This window comes from Scleropages formosus, chromosome 9 (genome assembly GCF_900964775.1).
Source record: "Scleropages formosus chromosome 9, fSclFor1.1, whole genome shotgun sequence".
Classification (NCBI taxonomy): domain Eukaryota; kingdom Metazoa; phylum Chordata; class Actinopteri; order Osteoglossiformes; family Osteoglossidae; genus Scleropages; species Scleropages formosus.
This window is the reverse complement of record NC_041814.1, coordinates 3330525-3355795: the sequence shown is the minus strand read 5'-3', so window position 1 is coordinate 3355795 and position 25271 is coordinate 3330525. Positions and strand designations below refer to the sequence as shown.

Below are 25271 nucleotides of genomic sequence, written 5' to 3'. Positions count from 1 at the left end.
ATACTGTTTCTACAGACCCTTGTGGAATGGAGACAATTTAGATTTACATATGAAAAGAAAGTGTTAAACAAAGATTTGTAGAAGGTACTCACTTTCCAACTGTCAAAATTTGTAAGAAATTTCTATAAATTTTTATCACCCATTGGGATAACTTTTGCTTTAAGTATCTGGCATCAAATGTTTAACTTTGTGTTTAGTGCTAAGATAAATTTGCAACACCCAGGAAAAAGGACAATGAAAAATTATTACAGTATGCATACTTGTACATATAAAATCAAGTAAGTTTATTCATTTGCTAAGCACATGAAAGCAGAGTAGGGATGATATGGAGATGGCCATATTATCTCCCCTTTGAAAATTACACCAGATGTCCATCCTGCTTTCCCCCATTAGTAAATTCTCTGCTGTGTAAGTTGTTTTTTCCAACCTGGTCATCTAACATATAACTCTGCAGAATAATGCAGTTATTCTGATATAGCTGGCTTAAATTATATTTCAACAGAAGTGTATGAGCTCGCTGGAGGTAAAGTAATGGTTTAGATAGCTATATTAGAAACTGAAAACTTCCAAGTCTGTACAGTTTACATGGATGCCTCCTCTTACACCTGTAGGCCATCGTTTTTTGAAGCAAACAACTAACAAATAATCATGTGGAAGCATAATCATGAAGACAGTAGATCCCATCTCACTATGTGGAATGCAGCATAATAAGCTTGCAGTGTTCTGTATTTTAAAAACATTTTCTAGTAATTTCATTAACAGAAGACATCCATTTGTAACAAGGGATATTAGAGTATAGAGCAACGTCTGCATTTACATTTTGTAAACATTTTCACTTGTTCAGTGAACATTTTGACCATGTTTTTGGCTGGGTGTGCACAAAAAAGCAAAACCAAAAAAAAAAAAAAAAAAAAATTAATCCAAGACCTGTGCACAATGGTTAAATATTGTACAAATTTAGTAGCTCTGTTCCAGTCCCACCCATAACTTCTTCCCTGGACTACATGTTGACTTTGGACGGAGTCGAGCTTCACACTAAGCTTGTTCATATGGAACAAGTCAAGACTTTCCAGTAAGTTACAGTGTCCTCATAATTACCAGCATCGTCCAAGCACAAAACTTACATAATATGGTGAGAGACATCACAGACTGAGCTGATTTAAAACTGAGCACCGCATTCAATAAAAGACAAAATACCTGGAAATTACTGATCTCAACTGCACTTATAGCATAAAACACTACAACAGACATTTTATAAAGACATTCTTCCTGATAAGTTTTGAGCATACAGTATGAAGTGTCAGACACCTGAGATCTGGAATTCTCCCACAAAGGACAGGGCCTACTGCTGGCTGCTCCTGGGAGTTTGTCTGCTTTTGAGAGTATTTCTTTGTGCTGCCACAAACAAACTCATTTAAAACAAAAAACTTAGTCTCACTGGAACAAACACAAAGTACATTTATGTATGTATGTATGTCTGTATGCATGAGCAGAAAACCAAAACTCCAATGGTGTAACTTGTGTTTACATATGTTGCTAAGTTTGTATGCATGTGTGTATGTGTATAATTCCAGTGTGAATGAGGCTCAATGTGCTATTTCTATATATATATATAATTTTTTTTTTTTTCTTTTTCTTACAAAATATAACTTTGACAAATCTGGAACAGATACAATATAAGTTCCCAAATAAGAATTAAAGAATAAAGGCAGTGTTTCTCCTCCCTCCTACATTTTCTCTCAAAAACTGTAAACAAAAATAGGCATTTCTCAAAATGCTGAGGACAGGAAGAACACAGTTTTACCCAATGATCATAAAAAACGAAAATAAAGACCCTACTGTCAGTTCTAGCATTGCTGTATGTGAGTGACACTGCTGCAGGGGAGAGGTCATGTGGGGCCTCATTTTACAGCTGATCCCATAGGTCACTTGTGGCTAACTGACCTGCTAGCAATGCCTTGATTCTTCATCCAAAAACTAAGAATAAATAAGTAGAAACAAAAAATTAGCAATCAGGATTTAAAGGAAACAGGAACTGCATTACCTGAGTCCACCAGCAAAAATATTGGCATTAAATTAACCTGTCAGAAGACTGTCGAATAATTGTCAAAACATCCGGTTAAAATGCTGAGGAGACCAAGGGGCAGTTTATAGAATTTGTTTAAAAACAGTGTAACACTGAAAATCCTTGTAAAAAGTAAACAAAAGCTAAATTCTCAAAATGTTTCCACACATTGTGTTTCATGGTGTTTATACTGCACTCTTGATATTCAGAATATAAAAAGTAAGTAAAAATCAGCCAAAACCTTTAATCACTTTCCAGAATTTTACAGCATTTTAAAATACACCTTTTAGCACAATTCATCATAATGAACTACATGGAGTGATTTTAAATGTCAGTGACTGAGACTCTCCATCTCAGAGCAGATGTTAAAATGTGCAGCTTTTCGGGACTGTCCTCATATCAGGAGCAGTACCTGGACCATGACAGCAGTGCAATGTGATGGACTTTAATAATGTCATTGCAAAGTCAATTCTTCAGTTAATAAGTGATTAATCAACTTGGACCTGGAATGCCCCATCTGGGAAAAGGATAAGAGATACCAGATCCATAAGCTGCACAGGAAGTGACTGGAGAAAGGCTGCTTACTGGTGGCTGGAGAAAGTGTGCCACTGGAGTGGAGCCTTGCACCCAGCTGGTCTGGGTCCACTGTTGCAGTGCTGGCTGGAAAACTGCTGGGTCACAGTCACCTCAGGCTGAAGGTCACACGCTGTTCTAGAGGAGACTTACTTTGCCGTCTGCTTCTTGAGACAAGATTCCCCTGCATCACGATGATGTCCGACCCCACAGAAGATGCAGGGGGTTAACCACACAAGACTGCCCCGCTCCTGCAGACCTCAGTCTGCTTCTCAAGGGTTCACGCTTCTCTGGATAAGAACCTTTAACTTCCATTACTCTTCACCAGTCAGAACGTCTCCCCAAATTGTAGTCTACAAAAGGTGAAGATGGCAAGTTTAAAAAGATTTAAAAAAGACGGCTCGGAATGTGTACCGGGCTACACTCCCAATCCATTCTTTTCCCTTCATTGTGTCAGGGAGCGGGGGTGCTGGACTGGGGGGGTGTGCATGGCATGGGGGCAAAGGAAGCTGCTGATGACTCCGAACTCAGAGGTGACCGAGACTGTAGAAGCAACAGCAGGAGAGGGTGGCGGTGCTGAGGGCAGGGAGAAGCCCATCTGTAGCCTCTTAGAGGCATTGGGCTCGCCTCCGGCCGGCACACTGTCTTTTACAAAAGGCCCCAGCTGGAGCTGATAAAACCCAGGGCCTAAGAGCTCTGGACCTGGAGGATGAGGATGAGGGCTGCCACAGGGTTCCTGCGAGGTGTGCAAGTGGGGCAGCGAATCGGGAGGTGAAGCCGGGCAACTGGCAGAGCCGGGACAGTTCTTAACAGGCTCAAGTGCCTCCTCTTGAGTGGCTAGGAAGGAGAGCTGGCTAAACAGTGGATCTCCAGGTGGACTTAGGCAGGGATTCCTGCACAGCTCGACAACCTGTCCTCTCAGCTCTGCATCTGCACAAGATTCAGATAAAGATGGGTTACACAGACATAAACTGCACGCCGGTTTATCAAATTTAGAAAGCACCAACATTCTCAAACTTGTACCATTTAATGGTGCCATACTTCAAAGCCCCTGATTCAAACAAGATCCCCAGTGTGAATCAGCAGCTTGTCGGGACAACAGTAGGGTTAGTGTGCGGCAGGCATGTCCCCAGGCGAAGGGCTGGCCTGGAGTGCGTGGGTTAGTGAAGCCTATGCCCCGCCCCTTGCTTCCTCTTCCTTTACCTGTGAGCACCTGCCTGGTCTGAGTGGCCTGTGTGCTGTGAGCTCAGGGTTTTAAGTGAAAGCGGGATGTTCGCTTCCGACGGGGGCGGCCCTGCAAGTGAGCCGCAAAGCCCTGGCTCTCCTCTTCTGGGCCAGACCATCAACGAATACAGAAATAACACAAAATAAACACACGCACATACACACAAATGGATGAACACAGAGGTGAAGACATTTATGCAATGGTAATCAAATTCTTTAATGAGTCTTGAAATAAAACTAGCACAAATATTAAATCACATCCAAACAATGAAACTAGAAGGAAGACATGAAAAGGGTGATTTAAAGGAATATTCAGGCACTGACACACAATGTAACGTAGTCTTTGTTACTCAAAATCATGAACTACTGACATATTACAATGGAAGAGACATGAGACGACGACTGTGAAAACATCAGAAAACTCTAACAGTGGAATATGGCTTAGTAGACAAGACAGTAAAAGACTCACTCAGAAATGTCCAAAACCTTTCTAGGAGACAGCAGAGGGAAATACTAACATACCAGTGTTTGACACCCTTCCCAATAAATCACATAACTCTAAGAACCTACTATGTACAACATCTCCCAAAATAAGCATACAAATGTGATGTTTGATATAGACCTTAACCAATTGTTTTTCTCTACAGACAACACTAAAACTAGACCCATGACTGTTTCCATGTGGCCACCTATGAACAGATTTCCATAATAACACAGTCAAGCTTATTCCAAAACACTGAAAAGTCAACCATCTGGGCTCACTACCTAGAAAGGAAAACACAAGGATCAACATGAAGCACAGGGTCTTATAAAGGATCTTAAAATACAGACAATGGACGTAAAAGGACTGATCTTTTCAATATGATGTTAACCTTTATCATCTTACTGCAAGAAAGTGTAACCAGGGGGTACAATTTGTACCAATGTATATGTACGTTTTCTCAGTGAAAACTTGTGTCAGAACAAGAGCGACTGTAGTGGAGTACTGAAAAATGTTACTAAGTTATGGCTATTGTGTTATTTTATTCAGGGGGAAATCTTTCATTGTCCATAACTAACTTTTTTTTAAATAATAAGACATAAGTGTTCCAATTACTAAAAGGGTATTGAAACTGATTCAGTAGTAATGACTTTGATTTTTCACACCTTTGAAGAGACCATTTACTCTATTACATATGTTTAAAGGGAATACGACAATTCATCTTGATTTTTATGCATTTGAAGAAAGCAGATAATCATTTTCACTTTTACCTGTGGGAGGTGTTAAGTAGTCTGAGCTGCCTTTAAGTCATAAGCAGACTTCATATGACCACAGCAATATCTTTGACCGTATACCAATTAATGTCAAATGATATAAAGCAGGTTCTTGTCTCAACTAAAGTTTTGTTCTTTCCACTTGTATTCCTTACTCTGCTAAACCAGATATAGTCCATCTGCACAGCAATGGATTTCAGAAACAGTGGACATGAGGCAAAATATATATAGTTTTAAACTTTATACAAAAAAAAGGTTTTTTAAAATTAAATTTTTCAAAAAAATAAAATGCACAAAAACAAGCATCAAAATAATTTAACAAATGTATAACAAATGTGTAAATGCATGTACATATACAATCAAATGTACATACGCATGCCTGTGTGTATAAACAAACATTTACATGAAGAAACATTTACAAAACACACCTTCAGAAGAGCAGTGCATGTAGGCCTATCACAGTTTCTGTTATATATTACTCAATGAGAAGTCTGGCACGTGACCCAGGATGAATGCCTTTACATTTACATGTATTCATTTACCTGACGCTCTTCTCCAAAGTGACTTGTGGAGTAATTTAGGGTTAAGTACTTTGCTCAGAAGTACTACAGCTGGAAATGGGTTTCAAACCTGTGACCTTTGGATCTAAAGGTATCACTTGAAACCACTATGACACAAGCTGCCCTTCTCTCAAAGTTTGCAAAGCAGGCTGCAGTTTGCACATGTTTCGCAATGCTTCCTAGCCCAATGAACATGAATGTCTATGAACTGTTTACATACCTTATTGCCTTTATTGATGAATCTCAATTATTTGACCATTGCAGTTTTAAAATCATCACTTGCTTCATTCAGACGTGTATTTGCCATTTTGCCACAAGCAGTTACTTAAACACAACACCCACTACAGCCGCAATCTTCTACATCAATGAGTTGACTTTTCCTTTCTCATTGAAAACAATGTGTTCTAGAAGATGCAGTCTCTTGTCATTGAAAGGTTTGGTCTGATGGCACAGAGACGACTGAATTTCAATGAAACAGATTCATCAGTGTGTGACGCTCTGATGTGACAAGTAGGTTTGTGCATGTGCGGAGAGAGCAAAAAAGGCACAAGTGAATGATGTGTGCATATGGATTCTGTTCCGCATTTGGTTCTGAGAGGTATAGTGGACCTTATTTTTTGGACTCCACCTGGTTGACAACCAAGGGCTGACTTTACAGAAGCCAACACAAAGTGACTGGACAAGCAGTGTGCCTACAACCAAAAAATATTACAAGCTGCATGCTTCAAGAATCAACATCAGTCAGAAACTATCACTGAAGGTAACAGTTCTACCACAGTACTTCAACTTAACAGTGCAAAACTCTTTTACTGCTGTTCACTATCAAAAGTTTATCCTGGGATGTGCTACTTGTAAGAATTGTACAATTACACTCACATAAAATAACTGGTCTGCTAAAATATGTAGATTTAGCTTAAATAGAAACAAATCACTATGGACTTCAGAACACTAAAGTAAGGATTACATGAATTTACATTTATTCATTTAGCTGAAGCTATTTTTCAAAGCAGCTTACAGTGTTAATGTACCTACAATTATTTACTCATTTACACAGCTGGGCAATTTTATGGGAGCAATTTAGGGTAAGTACCTTGCTCAAGGGTACTACAGCGGAAGGCAAGATTTGAACCCATGACCTTTTACGTCCAAACAACACCTCTAACCACTACGCTACCAGATGCCCCTGAATTTTATCGATAATTTAATAACAAGGCTCAACAATCAACTACTCAATTCTTAGAGAACATGCACAAAGAAAAAGACCAAACTAAGAAGAAATAATATTTACGGCACTTCTTTTATGTAGCTCTGGTCAGTTAGCTGGATATCTTGTTTATAGTCCATCTTTACTGTTACAAAGATTATGCAATAGCCCCCCACCCCCAAAATGCAAACAATAATCTAGCTTCTTTTTCGCTGCTTTGAGTCCTGCCAAATAAAAAGTATTGTTTTTTGTTGTCTCAGAAAAATGGAAAAACAGGGTATAGTTAGTTTTTGGTGCAGTATTCTGGATATTTTCTCCCTCTTTAAAATAAATAATTTGATAAATACTTAAAAGCTGAAGCATACTTTGTAATGTCCTTAATTTAATGTAATTATGTATTTTTGTCAACTTTTGAAATGAAAAAGTAAACTTTTCCTCCTAATTTATATGTAAATCACCTCAGTACATGGGCCTACACTGCAAAGAAGTCAAGTTCTTGGTTCAACATCTGGTGATGAACATCACAAAATCCACGCAGTCCACCAGACAAAATCAATACTGGCTTTGGAGTAAAAACAAACTGCCACAACGGCCCCTTACGAAAGGACATGGATGCACTGGTATTTTAGTGTTTAAATTGCACAGGTTTTTTCTTTGCAGAATTCCAACCCTCCAACCTTATGCACTGGTAGTTGTATATGGACCGACGAGAGTTTGAAAATGTGGAAACTTACCTACAATAAGTGTTTGACATCTTGTAAAGGTTAATTTTTCTTTGAATCATCAAACAGAAATAATTTGGAAGCAGAATTTAGGGTGGAGAAACAGTTGGCAGTGAGGATACCTTGCTTTTCCAGGTCAAGAACCTCTGTGGGGGAAGGAGGACCCAGCTGACAGCTGGGCAAAGGTCCAGATGTTGTGCTGTGAGAGTGGCTGGCACCATCCACCTCTCCTCCATCACCATCTTGCTCTCCATCCTCTCTGAAAAAGAAGCCTCATCATCATCTCCCACCCTGTCATAGGTAAGCAGGTAAACGCCACCTGACGCTTTAATCTAAATCCGGAAGGAGAGAAAAATCCAAGTACATGACTAGACTACATACATTTTTGGTGCGGTACACCATGTGAGACTGCATGAGGTTATTCTGAATTTCCACAATAGAAAGATACTTTCTACTTTTCCCCCACAACTTCACAGACCATGTTTAACCCTCAGAAGCCAAATTTAAACAGAATATTAAAGTGAAAACAGAATATTACATACATTAGAAAACATGTGGATCGAAAATGAAGCAAGGCACTTTGAAGGCCTTTCTGAAGCATGCAGTAGCAGTACACCAACTGGTAAAGTAACCATGAGCTCAAAGGCTCGGATCAAACAAAAGCACCAACTTTCAGGGCTTGTGTCCTCGTATTTTAAAGACCTCAATAGCTGTAAAATTATCCATTTCCAAATGATCTTCCATCTCATTCAAACAATCCTAAGTGCTAAAAGGCAACCATGCCATCATTAAACGTGCCTCTTAAATTACTTTAAAAGATATTTAAGCAAACTTCAGGAATTATAATTTAATAACCAGACTGAAAAAGACTTGGCCGTCTGCCTTTTCACTCACATGGCCCCAGACTGCAGACTGTATTTCTTGCGGCCCAGTTTTGTGGTCTGCTGAGTGAAGAAGTCATGGCGGTCCGACTTCTTCCACATGTAGTAGTACTCCACACATTCCCCGACGGAACGGGTACGTACCTAAAACAGCGAAAACAGGAGGGGTAGGGCTCTGTGTGAAAGGCGACATCAAAAACAAACTCCTGCTATGACCCTGAAGCACTGACTCCACATGTCAAATAATTTAAAAACTTAACACATCTGTGATAAAACTACTACCAACAAATATCTAAGCCAAAAATTACACTTTAAAAACATACAAGATGGCACAAATAAGAACAACTACTGGAAAACCAGGGGAGAAGTTTAAACTTACATTGGTAAAATCCTCCAGTAAAAAGCCTGACTTAAATGAATCAGGGATAATTTAGAAAAATATTGGTTTATTGGTTTAGAACTGACAGCTGGCAGTATTCTTCAGTAGTACAAGCTCCAAAGGGTACACAAGGAATTCCTAAAACATAGATGTTTTCATTCTCTCGGGAGTCATGATGAAACTTCATAATCAGAATTAAACTGTACTCCAATGCAAATCTCTTCATTATTCATATTTCAGAACATCCTAAATAAATTAAAACATTCATAAAAAATGTTTTGCATATTTACATAGTCATTCTACAAATTCCTGTAAACAGGTAAAAGGGTGAAGAGCATTAACAAAGTGAAACAAATAGAGTATAAACTCTTTATACTCAATTGGAGCATAAGGCAGGGATACAGTACTGTACTATACATTACCAGCGATGGTGGGTAGTGTAGCGGTTAGAGCTGCTGCCTTTGTACCCAAAGGTCGCAGGCTCAAAACCCATCTGTAGCTGCAGTATCCTTGAGTAACGTACTTACCCTAAATCGCTTCAGTAAAATACCCAGCTGTGTCACTGTAAATTGCTTTGCAGTAAAGCATCAGATAAATAAATAAATGAACATTTAAATCACTAAGGTGGCAGAGCAGCTGGACCATCAACAGCCCTGTGCAGATGACACAGCGGTGCTCTCAGAAAGTACTGTCTATCTGAGCAATAGCAACAGAACTGCACTTGGGCAGGAAACATAAAAATAATGATGTTCCATAAGAAATACTCTGAAATGAAGACAGACCCCAGTATTGCAGCCACAGCCCTATCCACACAGAGCAGTAAAATCAGTTTGATGGAGATGTGTGTGTGTGTGTGTGTGTGTGTGTGTGTGTGTGTGTGTGTGTGTGTGTGTGTGTGTGTGTGTGTGAGAATTTTCCTGGATGTTTCACACTTGAAAATGTGAAAGCTGAGCATCATAAGTTTGATGGGGTTTCCAGGCTTTGCGTTTGCAAGCTGTCTTTGGCAGAAGTGTCAGGCCTATATTTCAGACAACTGAGTGGTATTCAGTGCATCACCACTTCTGGACAGCTGGTAGAATAGTAGTTTGAGCTGCTGCCTTTGGACCCAAAGGTCACAGGTTCAGTTCCCACCTCCAGCTGTAGTACCCTTGAGAAAGGTACTTAACCTAAACTTCTTCAGTAAAAATTACCCAGCTGTGTAAGTAAGTAAATAATTCTAAGTACCTTAACACTAAGTAACTTAGGAGAAAACCATTAGCTAAATGAATAAATGTAAATGTATTTCTGGAAATTATTTGCAGCGGTGAATTAATTCCCCATACATACTTTATTATAAGATAACTTGTAGCCAGTCAGCTGTAGTTACTGAAGTGGAGCTGCTACTGCACTTTACGCAAAATGCCGTTCTGGGATTTTGTGTGCACACCCATATTTCCAGCACCAAAGCATACCAAGTGCGGTGTGAGAAACAAAGTTGTGGCAAAGGCTATAAAGATACATTTTCCTATTTTCTTCACTTATCTATTTTTGAAAATTTGGGAGTAACAAATTAAAAGACAGATCTCTGTATTATTAATCTTTCAATGATTATGACTTAACTGAAGCAAAATCACTTTATAATTGCGAACAAAATATCCTCATGATCCCAGTTGCGTTTGTAAGGTAAAGAGCCAGAGTACTTTGCTCAGAAGACACAAACGATATGGAAAGTTGGGTTTAATGTTACATGTTTTTAACCACTATTCTACCTGCTGTTAATACAGCTGGTGTATAGTGAACCAACAATTTGTCTAGTGCACTCTAAACACACAACACTACAAAAACATCAGTACTTATAACTTCTTCCTCCTTGCATAAAATGATACTCCTGGTGGTCAAAGACACACAAAGTAGCTACTGTACCACTACATGGTCATTATTTTTTAGAATCAAACTTCATTTATACACTTTAAACTCACAGAAATCAGATTCGGGAAACTGTTTTTGTATATCACGAATTGCATCCTTTTTGCATTTCAAATAGTTTCAGAGGAATACTTTCGCATTTAGTGAAAAATTTTCCCAGAAACTGCAACTGTGCGACATGATCTGAGTCACATTAATCTATATCTGATGAATTCTGTTGAACTAAAAATGAAAAATAAAGCAAGAGGAGCTGAGCATAAGTATCCATCCATCCATCTTCCTCCGCTTTTATCCGGGGCCGGGTCGCGGGGGCAGCAGTCCGAGCAGAGTACTCCAGACTTCCCTCTCCCCGCACACCTCCTCCAGTTCCTCTGAGGGAACCCCAAGGCGTTCCCAGGCCAGCCGGGAGACATAGTCTCTCCAACGTGTCCTGGGTCTGCCCCGAGGCCTCCTCCCAGTGGGACAAGCCCGGAGCACCTCCCCAGGGAGGCGTCCAGGAGGCATCCGGAACAGATGCCCGAGCCACCTCAACTGGCTCCTCTCGATGCGGAGGAGCAGCGGCTCTACTCTGAGCTCCTCCCGGGTGACTGAGCTCCTCACCCTATCCCTAAGGGTGCGCCCAGCCACTCTGCGGAGGAAACTCGTTTCTGCCGCTTGTATCCGCGATCTCATTCTTTCGGTCATGATCCAGAGTTCATGACCATAGGTGAGGGTAGGAACGTAGATTGACCGGTAAATTGAGAGCTTCGCCTTACGACTCAGCTCCCTCTTCACCACAACAGACCGGTACAATGACCGCATTACTGCGGACGCCGCACCGATCCATCTGTCAACCTGCCGCTCCATTTTTCCCTCACTCGTGAACAAGACCCCAAGATACCTAAACTCCTCCACTTGAGGGAGCAACTCCCCCCTAACCCGGAGGGAGCAATCCACCTTTTTCCGACTGAGAACCATGGCCTCGGATTTGGAGGTGCTGATTCTCATCCCCGCCGCTTCGCACTCGGCTGCAAACCTCCCCAGTGCACGCTGCAAGTCTTGACTTGATGAAGCCAACAGGACCACATCGTCCGCAAAAAGCAGAGACGAGATCTCGCGGCCACCAAAACAGACACCCTCCGTTCCCTGACTGCGCCTAGAAATTCTGTCCATAAAAATAATGAACAGAATCGGTGACAAAGGGCAGCCCTGGCGGAGTCCAACATGCACCGGGAACAGGTCTGACTTACTGCCGGCAATGCGAACCAAGCTCCTGCTCCGGTCATACAGGGAACGAACAGCCCGTCAGCGAGCCCCGAACCCCATAATCCCGAAGCACCCCCCACAGGATGCCACGAGGGACACGGTCGAATGCCTTCTCCAGGTCCACAAAACACATATGGACTGGTTGGGCAAACTCCCACGAACCCTCCAACACCCTAGTGAGGGTATAGAGCTGGTCCAGTGTTCCACGGCCAGGGCAAAAACCGCATTGCTCCTCCTGAATCCGAGGTTCGACTATCGGTCGGATTCTCCTTTCCAGTACCCTGGCATAGACTTTCCCAGGGAGGCTAAGGAGTGTGATCCCCCTGTAGTTGGAACACAATCTCCGGTCCCCCTTCTTAAAAAGAGGGACCACCACCCCGGTCTGCCAGTCCAGAGGCACCGTTCCCGAACTCCACGCGATGCTGCAGAGGCGTGTCAGCCAAGACAGCCCCACAACATCCAGAGACTTGAGAAACTCGGGGCGGATCTCATCCACCCCCGGAGCCTTGCCACCGAGGAGTTTTTTGACTACCTCAGCAACTTCAGCCAGGGTAATGAACGAGTCCCCCTCCGAGTCCCCAGCCTCAGCTTCCTCTATGGAAGGCGTGTCGGAGGGATTGAGGAGATCCTCAAAGTACTCCTTCCACCGCCCGAGAACATCCTCAGCTGAGGTCAGCAGCGCACCACTTCCACTGTAAACAGTGTTCGTGGAACACCGCTTCCCCCCTCTGAGTCGCCGGACGGTTTGCCAGAATCTCTTTGAGGCCGACCGAAAGTCTTCCTCCATGGCCTCACCGAACTCCTCCCAAGCCCAAGTTTTGCCGCGGCGACTGCCAGAGCCGCGCTCCGTTTGGCCCGTCGGTACCCGTCAGCTGCTTCAGGAGTCCCATGAGCCAGCCAGGCCCGATAGAACTCCTTCTTCAGCTTGACGGCATCCCTTACTTCCGGTGTCCACCACCGTGTTCGGGGATTGCCGCCGCGACAGGCACCGGAGACCTTATGGCCGCAGCTCCGAACCGCCGCACCGACAATGGAGGAGCGGAACATAGTCCATTCAGACTCAATGTCCCCCACCTCCCTCGGGACCTGGTTGAAGCTCTGTCGGAGGTGGGAGTTGAAGACCTCTCTGACAGGGGCCTCCGCCAAACGTTCCCAACAGACCCTCACTATGCGTTTGGGCCTGCCAGGTCTGTCCAGCTTTTTCCCCCGCCATCGAATCCAACTCACCACCAGGTGGTGATCAGTTGACAGCTCAGCCCCTCTCTTCACCCGAGTGTCCAAGACATATGGCCGAAGGTCAGAAGAAACGACTACAAAGTCGATCATCGACCTCCGACTTAGGGTGTCCTGGTGCCAAGTGCACTGGTGGACACCCTTATGCATGAACATGGTGTTCGTTATGGATAAACCGCGACTAGCACAGAAATCCAATAACAACTCACCGCTCGGGTTCAGATCAGGGAGGCCGTTCCTCCCAATCACGCCCCTCCAGGTATCACTGTCGCTGCCCACGTGGGCATTAAAGTCCCCCAGTAGAACGACAGAGTCCCCAGTGGGAGCGCTTTCCAGCACGCCCCCCAGGGACTCTAAAAAGGCCGGGTACTCTACACTGCCGCTAGGCGCATAAGCACAAACGACAGTGAGAGACCGTTCCCTGACCCGAAGGCGTAGGGAAATGACCCTCTCATTCACTGGGGTAAACTCCAACACATGGCGGCTGAACTGGGGGGCTATTAATAAGCCCACACCAGCCCGCCGCCTCTCACCTTGGGCAACGCCAGAATAGTGGAGAGTCTGAGCATAAGTATGCCATACAAATTAAGAAGTGTAAACAGAATGAACCTGGGAGTGACAACAACTAAAAGTTATTTTGCAATAAGAAACCGCTGACTTATTTTCTGACACTTGGGGGAGTCTCACCTTGTTTGCTTGGATTAGGTGGAAGTTCTTCCCATGAACCCGATATCCGTGTTCAAAGTTTCGGCACTCCTCCTCACTCCAGGCACACAATTCTTCTGCAAATCAGAACACTGTTAAGGTCTGAGAATGGAATCTGCCATCGGGGGTGATACTGATCACATATTAGATAGAGTGGCGAGATGCATTACAGCTGTATCCTTATTTAGGTCTTTAGTTTAGGTGAAGTCTACAAGAGTTTACTGCACAATAGCATGTGAGCGGTCAAAAGAAATATTCAAGAACTTAAAAACTGTCCTTGGTCAAATTTAGTGAGAAATGTTTACTTCAACCCAGAATGCACTTCTTTGGCTTTTCAGCAGGCATTGGAAGACACCAGCCAAAGTGCATGAAAGATTTTTTTTTTTTAAATCTCCCTGGCAGCAAGAGAGCAGAAGGTTTCGTTTGACATACCGTTGAACACTTTGACGTTAAATCTCAGCCGTCTGAGTGCCTCCTCTGCATTGAAGCTACATTTCACCAACTCATAGAGAGCCTGTGTGAGAAAGAGTTACATATTACAGTGAATCCAGAAACATCCTTATGAAGTTCAAGCAGCTATGTAGATTTTTACTCCCAATCAGACAAAATAAGTTGAGTCAATGCAGTCAGAACGGCACTTTACCTGCTCATTGTCCTTAATAATGTCCCCAGATGTGGGGGTGTCAGCACTCCCCTCTTGGCCCCCCTGCTTCTGAGCCTGCAGCAGGAAATCCTCCACAGTCTCTCCTGACAGCACCCCTGGAGCCCACAGTAGCTGGTCCTCATTCTCATAGGCTGAGGAATGGGGGATTGTCAGATAGTACAGCAAAGTGGGACAGGTACACACCAAGAACATAGGTGGTTCTATTGTGACGAGCCTATCAAAAGTCAAAAATCCCCTAACAGTACTGCTTGAATGTATGTGAACCCCTTGTGTCCCTTAGTTTCGCCATGAAATCATTTTTTAATCAGAACCATTCTTTCCCATCTGACATAACAGGTGTGTAATGACCAGTTTCATGCATTGTTTTACAGGAAATCATGCATGTAGTAGGAAAACGGAAGCAGTGCAGGTAGAAAAATAAGCGAACCCCAAGTTGTACTGGTTAAATCAAGTAGGTAGATGGAATCAGGTATATAAATCATAATCATTCATTTTATGTGTGAGATTCAAGATTTTGACTTCATAAGTTTAATATTTTATACATGAATAATGACCATCCCTACAGGGTTCACATACTTTCAAGCAGCACTCTCATGTGACATTAATGGATTTATATGAAACTAATATGCACAAATGCTACACTGTTTAATAGGGCTTTTATATTTTTGACTAATTCATATTAAAATAGAACTAATATACAATGATATACAGTAATTAAATGTTCCTGCAGCACTATTATTTTCACTTTGATTTTTAAATCTATTGTCTTCTATGTTTTATTTTCACCACAACCAAAATACCTTCTTTTTCACTTGCTAGCCATTTTAAATAAAAACTTAAAGGGAATCACAAAACAAAACAAAACAAAGTCAGTGCCAGACACCCAAACACTGGCTGAGACCCAAAAAAACACAAATAATATGCTGCCTTGCAGCAGTGTCATGAGCCAATGTTTTTGCACAGCAGATGGAGTCGTCGTCAGCAAATGTAGGGACTCAAACAAGAATACGATACGGTTAATGGGACAGCTGTCATTAGCCTGGGTGGTCATAAGTCACACAAGTCATAACTCAAAAACTACCTATACTCTATTGTTAATACCAAATTAACATCTGAAGTGATGGGGAAAAAACAGATTAAAGAACATTCATCGACAACTGCAAATGCAGGGTCACACTGATTGAGAGCCTATCTCACAAGTACAGGGTGCAAGGCAAGGCGCCAGCCCATCACAGGACAATCACATACTAAGGGCAATTTAGTGTCACCTGTTCACCTGAAACACATGTCTTTGGTTTACAAGAGGAAACCAGAGCATCCAAAGGACAATGATGCAAACACAGGAAGAAAACGCAAACTCCACAGAGGCTGAGCAAGATACAAGCCTGTGCCTTAATGCACAGCCCAAGTGTTGTGAGGCACCAGCACACCACCATGCTGCAATTATAGAACATGACAAAAACTAAAAGAGACTATACAGTCAAGGAAGCAAGACCAAAGAACATTCAGAAATTTCTTGAAACCAGAACAAGGAAACAATGGTTAAAATAAAAGGGTTACCTCTCTCCTGGTATGAGTGGGTGTTGAGCGGAGGGATTATAGCCTGGTACTGAGGGCCAACCATGATATCCTAAAAAATTGGATACACTAACTGCCATTTGTGTCCTCTTATAATATCACAAAAGCATATAACATCTCTAGCTGTCCTTGTAGAACTGGCAATACACATCCCTTACCTTGCGGCCATCAGCAGAATGAATTGAGCTGTCATCGGAGTCTGCATCTGAAGAGCTGGCAGAGGAGTCCTTGTCTTTGTCTACCAAGGAGTGGGCTGAGGAACAGGAACGCGTGCTAACTGCACCACGTCGACACGGTACATCAACGCTGCTGCACTTTACTGTCAAAATAAGCCATTCTGTTTTCTTATACAAAATCGATCACAGCAAAATGTGTTATTTCACAAGCAGCAATGTAATAATATCGTAAGCCAGCTACACGAACTACATCGGTACAGAAACTTAGGGCACAATTTTTTTTTTTAAACCAATATTACATTGTTATAAATGGTGTACGCATTTCCGATTAACTGAATAGTTTTTCAGTGGTGTAATTAAACAGTACAGGAAAAGTAATATTCAGTATTTTACACAGCAAACGTTTTTGGTGGGAACAGCCCTCTCAGAGGGGTCTGAAGCACAACAGTTCGTTTCCTTGCCCTACCCCTAAGGTGGCGTCGGAAGAGGTCCGAGGCATGGGAGGTGACAGAGGGAGTGAGGTCATCTGCTGATGATTGCGTTTCCTCTTCCTCCTCTCCTGAAAGCAGATCCTTTGCTATTTGATCCTGGAGAGCATACAGTGATGTGGAAAAAAAGTAAGTATACCCACAGGAAAGTTGTGTCATTTTTAATGTATTAAGACATGGGGACGTCTGTTCCTTATTTAAATGCTATCAATGGTTTAAGATGAATATGTTAAAGAAATAGCACAAAAAATGTGCACTTTCCAATTTATTCAACGATATGGAGTCAATCGATCAAACAATAACAACCACCCTGAAGCCCTTGTCTATAGACAGCCCTGTTTTCTAACCTCCATAGTTATACAGTGCTACTATAAAGTATGTGAACCCCTCGTGTCCCTTATTTTAACAACTATTTAATCAGAACCAGTCTTTCTCATCTTACATAACAGGTGTGTAATGGCCCATTCCATGTGTTGCTGCAGAGGAAATCGTGCATGCAGTAGAAATATGGCAGTAATGCAGGTGTGAAAATAAGTGAACCCCAAGTTGCATTGGTTAAATCAAGTGTGCAAGCAGTATAAAAATCATAGTTATTCATTTTAAAATTGAAGTTTAAGATTTAACATTTAGATAAGATTATTTTAACATTTTGTACAAGAATAATGACCATCCCTGAATGGTTTACATACTTTCAAGCAGCATTGTATAAGTGTCAATTACACGTACACAATATATATTCATTTCCACTTTGAAGGTCTGTTTGTGTTTGACTCCACAACATTTTTTGGGATTTCTAAGGTCATTTCCAATCTCTTCTATGAATGGTAATTTTCAGCTATACATAAAGCTTAATTTTCATAATAAAAAAACAATTATCCAAATATTTTTTATACATCATCCAGCTAAAATGTCTGTGCCAAGAAGAGTATTTTCTTTACACATTACAGGTCTCACCACATGAACATCCATCCCATACACCAGTCATATCATAATTATGTCCTGAAAATTTTAATAACAGCAAAACTCTTTAAAATTTTGCTGGTCTGTTGTTTGCATTTTTTAATTGTTTGATTTCCACAAGAATAATACTTTAAATCTTCCTGTTTTTAAAAGGGGTAGTTCATGTTTAATTCAGTTCTTACTACGCAGTCATTACATTTTCAGTTGTCTTAGTAATGCTTTTTTGTTAAAGTTGGGGGGAAAATGTGGAAATTCATAGTCATATTAATTCATACAGAAAATTGGGAAAATCTGTGCATTTATAATTATTTCCTGTAGAAAAAAATGTAAGTGGCAAAATTTTGGCCAGTACCATATATTAATAGTACCGTAAAATCCCTATTGAGGGCGTCACATTTTCCAAAAGGGGGACGTTTATTAGAGGTCATATGGTAGTGAAATCGATCATCATTTCTCTCCCTAAAAAGTTCATGCAAATACCACAAGTACATCGGGTATTACCCCCTAGCATCCTGTCAACAAATGACACCTTTTGATCTTCGCCACCGCTGTCGATTTTTCGTTACAGACTACGGAAGAGAATAGGATTAAAAACTTGGTACCGGTAAGATTTTTTTCCCATTCTTTTCCGATTACTCGAAAAAAATATACCGGGTATTTTCAAAAATGGGTGTGGATGTTAATTAGGGATTTTACGGTATGTGTTGAACGCAAATATAAGTACAAGGTATAAATGGAGATCAATCCATTTATTGCACAGACTGGCTCTTCGTGCTAACTGAGTGACGAATTTTTGAAGACATGAACAATTTCAATTCACAACCATTCCTTCCTTAAAGATTAAACCTGTTCTCAGAGATAACCCTGTTAAGGGAGTTTCCATTATTGTCTATACGGGGGGAAAAAAATTGGCTTTTTGGAATAATGTCACTTAAAATAAATGTAAAACCCTAATAAGACATGTGTACATGCATGAAAACAACACCCGCGTATTTTGCAATATTTACAACAAAAATTATTTCTAGCTCTTCATATCTTTATTCATATTTTATTCAGAGGGAAAAGCCGACATATGTAACTTTTCACTTACGTAAGGGGTTGAAGAACGGTCTATTTGCATAAGTCGAGGGGTGTTTGTACAGTAGCTGGTTTTTTATGGAAGAAGTGACTGTCATAATGAAGTGCTTGAAGGGATATCTGCCTCAATCTCAATTCAGTGGCCTATAGTGAAAGAGAGGAGTCCCCAATTACACCATCTGAACCCTATTTGTACACTTGAGGTCATTGTTTCACGGTAACAGAGGTTAATATACTAGAATTAGCTGTTTAAAAACTAGATGCCACCACTGAGGGACAAAAACCACCAGGGTTTGAGACACCAAGGGTGTATCTCTATACCCAAATGTCTGATAGAAGCATCTCATACAAGCTATTATACAGACTAAAACATCAATAAATGAAATTACTGTGTAACTGGAAAAACTGAATAATAGGCCGTTATTATTAAATGTAAATGTTATATATAAAAGGTGCATACATTAATTGATAATATATTTGTAGTAGAAGTATTAATACTCATGTAGCAGTAGTATTAACTGTCAATTGTAGTCAATTTTTATCATGCAAGACCCCATTAAATAACAGCTGAGCATGTGTTTAAATTGCATTTTCTTAAACATATTTTTAAAAAATAGTATGCAACAGAGTAAAAGTGACCTACATTTCTATGTCCAGTCATTAGTTGGTAATAAAACATATTCAAAGACAATAGGAGCATAAGATTGCCTAAATTCAACTTGTTTGCTCAATGTTTACAGCTTAAATCTTGTTTTCAAGTGTCAGTGATCAATAAGATGAAAAGAAAAGTACATTTACTGGAGGAATCAGCCAATAATCAGCACTGAAAAGGATTTTGAGAAGAGAAGGTATTATTTTCTGCTAGTTTAGGTTTAATTTTAACACAGCTCAAATTTAAAGAAAATGTTGTGTTTTACAAAGCATTTGTATTAAGTATAGCTACATGAGACTTACCAGAAACTAAACCATAAATATATGGAAAAGCATATGTATTGTTAAACTTTTGATTGTGTACAACACAGAAAGTGAAACTCATTCACACACTTTCAGTCTTCATCACTCAGCATCTGGGACTGAACAGGATGTTGTGGAGATGATGCATTTTTAATTTCAGTCCTAACTTGGTTTTGATTTTTATGCAGTTTTAAGTTAAACATAAAAGTGTTAAATCAATTAAAAATATCCTGTATCTGAAGTTTTTAACCAAACCTTACCCATGGATACCATCAGGGGTCGCCTGTATTACATAGCTTTTATTGATTGTGAAAGTGCGATGGAGACTTAATTTATGACCAGACTTCCAGTCCCAATTGTGTTTGTAAATTGAGGAGCCAACATGCAAGATTGAGCTTAAAATACTACACAGTATTACGCTGCAGGAAACACTGAGTCTGTGTACAAATCACTCATGCAATGCAAAGCAGGGATAACCTGTGGAATGGTAACATGTGGTGTGTTGCAGCAGAACTTCCAGCGACCACAAGTAGAGACACAGGCGAATCATAGGATCCAAGAATCATAGGATTCAGCTTCCTCTCAGGTATTACACCTCTTCCAACAAAAACACTTCAAAGCCAACTTTCACAATGGATGCAGAAGTACAAAGATAAACTCCCTTCAAGGACAAAGTACAAGACATGGTTCATTTTCAATTTCCAATCCACAAAATGCTCTAACAAACTGTAGCAGTAAGGGTATGGATTTTTGAGGTTATGCCTGAAATTGGGAAGACATCAGATGTTTGTGTCTGACTATAATCCATGACTTCTTTCCTTTACCTCTTTCAAGAAGACATTTTCTTTTCCTATCTAGCCATAATTAAATGCAAAACACTTTTCTTCATTGTGCCAGGATAAATGCAGCCAGTTCTCTAAAAGAATTGAGGTTTATCATTAATTCTCCAGCAAAAATAAGGATGTCACAGGATCTGCTAACAAAGTCAAAATGTTACCATACACTGTCTCGATATTTAAACTGTGTCCTTATAGTTTTGACACTTGGACTATGAAATGAGAGAACACATTTGTAACAAATTAAAGACACCCCTCTACTCACGTAAATTTGACTTGCGTAAATCCAGATTTGCATAAAAAATTCCCGGCATACACATTATTTATGGACAAGGCTTTTATTTGATGCAAAACATCTGAAATAGATTAAGTGCAAGTCGGTGTAGCCAGACAATGCAGGAAGCTGCATCTTCCCAGTTCCTGCCTGTTTTGAGCCGTGAACATATCTCCTCTTGTTAGCATAGTGCTCTTTTGGCACATTTATTATCCATTTCATTATTTACAATGCCTGGTAGCAAAAGTGCACTTGAAAGAAAATGAGATCGTCTCGTAAGTGTACAGCAAAGATGAAACTGAAAATAATAAGAACGTATGAAGGTGGACAAAGATTATCTTCTATAGCACGAGAACCAGGTTTAGTGTATCAACGGAATACGATAGTGAAGGATGCTAGAATCTGACATGTAACTTTTGACTTACGTAAGGGGTTGAAGAACGGTCTACTTGCGTAAGTAGAGGAGTGTCTGTAATTACTGTTCAAGATCTACAATGTAACTAGTAAACTGAAGGTAAGTTCAACAAATTGGGCAGCAGGCAGTCCCAATGAGGTGTCATGAGAGGAAAGTGATGGGAGTCCAGATAGGACCTAGCAGAAGCAGAGGTGCTGGAAGTCAGCACACAGGTCAGACCTTGTCCAGTGTCATGTCCGGAAGGGTGGCCGCCAGCTCGTTAGGCTCCCTGTCGTGCTCCAAAGCGGCATCCGACACCTCGTACCCGTACAACGCCAGCAGCTCCTCTAGGGGCATCTCGCCACTCTGTGGAAGAAAGTGGGGAACTCAGCACAAGTCCTTGATAGGAACATAGGCACAAAAAAAAAAAAAGTGACAAATATGCATGCAAGAAATTTCTACTACAGCTGGACATACACAGAATACAGACATACATTTATGATGTTATATTTTCAGTAAAAGGTATTTTTAAGAGTCTTCAGGTCAGACAACCTACTTAGCTCCCTGGAAGGGAACTAACATGCCATCTTTAGTGGCCATACCTGCTTGGCCCCCAGTCTCTTCTCCAGTTCCTCTAGGGACTTGGCCCCCTCAGCAGACTCTTCTTGTTGTACTTCATAACCATGGCTCAGAACCTCCACTAAACTGAATGTGCGTTCGCCAGAGCCCATTGAATCAGCTTCAACAGGAGAAAGAGTTGGAAAACAGCAATTAAAGATCTGCAGGAGACTTATCCCCCCATCATCTGACTAACAATCTGCATCCTCTTCATTTTGCCCCTGTCTTTTAAAACAAATCTCATGCTATTCTCGCTCAAACTTCATTCTGTTATCACTATTACTTAAAGATTGGACATCTGAATTTTTACACCTTTTCTAATTTGCTTGTGAGCAGATTAAAAAAAGAAAAACTCATTGCTTAGAATATTATACTTTTACATAATCATATACTAGGAGTAACTTTTTACAGAAGGCACAGTACAGCATAACACACACACACACTTTCTGAACCGCTTGTCCCATACAGGGTCACAGGGAGCCAGTCCATCGCAAGGCACCCCAAGCGGGACTTGAACCCCAGACCCACCGGAGAGCAGAACCCAGTTCAAACCACTGCACCACCGCACCCCCCACACAGCATAACAATATCACAAATATCAACTGACAAAAATTCATATATGTCTGAAATTACATTGTTTCATTCCAATAAAAGAAGCACTAGTGTAGTGGTCAAATTGTACATGAGGACATCCTGGACAAGTTAAAGTAAGCTGTATGTTGAACATGTTGATTATCAGTACGTGTCACAGAAACCTGACATATGAGTCAGATTTACACAAAAGGAAAAAAAAAAAAAAATTGCCACTACCTCAATTTACTACGAGAGAGTAAACAAAATTAAGCCATTTTTCCCAAGAGTGTACATCTAACATAGATTCTGTTGCCAACATTAAATCGACGTAGACTCGGTAACTACTATTAGACGGAAAACAAACCTCACTTTTTAAAGTACTTTGGGAAATTAAGAAGGAAGCGCTCTTGAAAAGGGTCTGGAAAGGACTAGGCCTTACTGCAACGATGACATCTGACACTTTTCTCCATGGTGACTTACAGTGATAGAGAATCAAGTTTACAAAGATTTATGCATTTATAGAGCTGGGCATTTTACTGCATCCATTCAGGTTATGGGGATTGATCAAAAGAACTACAGCAGGATTGGTATTCATTCATTCATTCATTCATTCATTCGAGCACAGGCTGGTCCAAAGGGACTTAAGTAACATCTAAAAGTGACAAAATCCAGAATGCAAGTTGAAGGGGCGACATGACGACGCAGATCAATTGGTCTCCAAAGCGAAGCACCACAAGTATGTTACACACAGAGCAACTCGAATGAAACACATCAGCTGAGCAGGAAACGAGCACAGCGCGGGTTGAAACATGTTTACACTTTCATTTACTGACACGACCAAGAAATAAAAGAGTGCGTTAACGAGAGAGGGTTACGTTACATACATAGCCTCACCAAATAACACATAATCGCACTGAAACGGAACTCGTTTGAGAAAGTTAGCTCCGACATGACATGTCCAGCCGAACGACGGAGGAATGAATAACTTCAACTTGACTAACATAACAACAAAACGAAGTACGACGAGCCGAGCGTTCTCGCTAACCGGCTAACAGTAACACGTCCGTACTTTTATAATCGGGCTAGCCAAAAAAGTGGCGAGAAATGGGCGAAGTCAGACTAGGTCCGCTGCCGCACCAACACTGAGGTACTCGCTCGGTACTTAGTTGGGTGGCATTTTGGCGACGGAGTAACGAGCTAGCCTGACCAGCTAACCAGGAAACTTGGCCGTCCCACCCACGAGCCGCGTTAACCAAGTCGCTTTCCTAAAAGAGCGGGTGCTGAACGCTTTCGACAGGTCGCCACAGCGGAGGAACCGGCCCGTGAGGGCGACGCCTCTGCACGTCACGTCAACTCGCGGCGGACGCCGGCGACGCCTCGGCTAGTGCTGCACGCCGAGCGCTTTGCAACCCGTGCCGGCGAGCGCGCGCGCGTGCGAGCGAGCGAGCGAGCGAGCGAATGATCTTGTGCCTATCGCCGCGCACCTGGGCACGCCGCTCAGCGCCGCCGGTCCAGTGGCTCTCCCCCCCCATTGTTCTCCACAGCGCGCATTCTGGCAGCCGAGGGACGGCTCTTTAACTTGTGTAAAAAAAAAAAAAAAAAGAAAAAAAAAAAAGAAGAAAGAAATGCAAAAGAGACCAGAGTCTGGATATATCGGAGCGAGCAGCTCATCTTTTACTCTCTCCGATATCGCCCCACGGCTTTACACGCCCCTCTGGAGACAGCTGATACGTTAGACGAAAATGTAATCGACAGCGTGGTGCGACTCGGACTCTTAAACGCAGGGCTATTTTAAAAACAATTCAACTATAACGTTCCCCTCCAACCTTTTCGTTTACTCACCTCCGCCATTCCGTTTCTGCGCAGGCTTATTGGATGCCCGGATGTTGAAGAGGTCTAGTCCGCCAGCCGCCTGCTTTATTGGTGCAGCGTTACATATAGACTAATGATGATGCTCAAAGTAATACGGACAGTGAGTTAAAAGCACGGGTGGGACTTTGTACCCTTCACTTAATGCTGACAGTAATGGAAAAGTAATGTAACTACTTATTTAGATAAAAGTACAGCATGCTTATCGTTCGTAAGGAAGGAACTTGGTTGCGTTTCTAAACTTTCTGCAGTCACGCAGTGCTCGTCGTCGCTGCTCATACCTTCATATTACCAGTGTAAGTACAACTGGATTGTGGACATTCCTGCGTGGAGTGTGTCGCAGACGTGTGTGAAAATACGTTGGCAGAAACGCGAACATGATAATTTGGCATTCTTCCGTAAGCCATAAATTAAAGAAATGCAGTGTTCAAACAAGCCTAATACCCCCAACCACCCCGCAATATTATTTGCGTGTAACTCCTCTGAGGACCGTTTCTAATTAATTTTCGACCCCACACTGCTTGACAAGTTGAAGTTATCACAGAACAAGAGAGAAAAAAAAAACTTCCCTATTCCCCTTCCTTCCTACCCCCAGCGAAAAGAGCTGCAAAATCACTCGACTTGAGAAATTCTGGAGAATTCTGAAATGAAATCTATGCATGTATGCGTCTCCGGTTATTTTCTGTGTTAATCCTAAAGTGACCTTCACCATAAACTTGTTTTTTCAGTGTGATACTAATGACATGACCTTAGAGTATAGAAGCAGCAACATGACATTAACAGCTATACTAACAGCTTGAGTTTGCATGTTCTCCCTGTGTCTGCGTGGGTTCCCTCTGGGTGCTCTGGTTTCCTCCCAC

The 25271-nt window shown here is 41.5% G+C and overlaps 1 protein-coding gene across 4 annotated transcripts; it reads right to left on the bottom strand.

Annotated features, from left to right (window-relative positions):
- Positions 1-339: 339 nt before the first annotated feature.
- Positions 340-24407, bottom strand: mier2 (mesoderm induction early response 1, family member 2). 4 transcript variants are annotated; one of them, XM_018728020.1, is made up of 13 exons: positions 23427-23593; positions 21954-22090; positions 21592-21717; positions 16835-16955; positions 16351-16511; positions 16175-16244; positions 14594-14745; positions 14383-14464; positions 13933-14027; positions 8497-8627; positions 7725-7861; positions 3842-3967; positions 3491-3568 (listed from the first exon to the last, which is right to left on the bottom strand). In XM_018728020.1, exons 1-12 carry the CDS (start codon positions 23491-23493, stop codon positions 3885-3887), a joined length of 1362 nt encoding a protein of 453 aa, XP_018583536.1. In that variant the 5' UTR covers positions 23494-23593; the 3' UTR covers positions 3491-3568; positions 3842-3884. The 4 variants fall into 4 exon arrangements, with proteins under 4 accessions (XP_018583535.1, XP_018583534.1, XP_018583536.1 ...); XM_018728021.1 differs by having other exon boundaries at positions 3842-3964; XM_018728019.2 differs by lacking the exons at positions 3842-3967; positions 23427-23593 and adding an exon at positions 24385-24407 and having other exon boundaries at positions 340-3568.
- Positions 24408-25271: the final 864 nt, after the last annotated feature.

Coding starts and splice junctions, on each gene's coding strand:
- mier2 (XM_018728018.2), bottom strand. CDS start 23,493: ATGTCGGAGCTAACTTTCTCAAACGAGTTCCGTTTCAGTGCGATTATG. Junction 22,091..23,426: donor GTGTTATTTGGTGAGGCTAT/GTATGTAACGTA, acceptor CTCCTGTTGAAG/CTGATTCAATGGGCTCTGGC. Junction 16,446..16,834: donor CTTCCGACGCCACCTTAGGG/GTAGGGCAAGGA, acceptor CCTGTTCCTCAG/CCCACTCCTTGGTAGACAAA.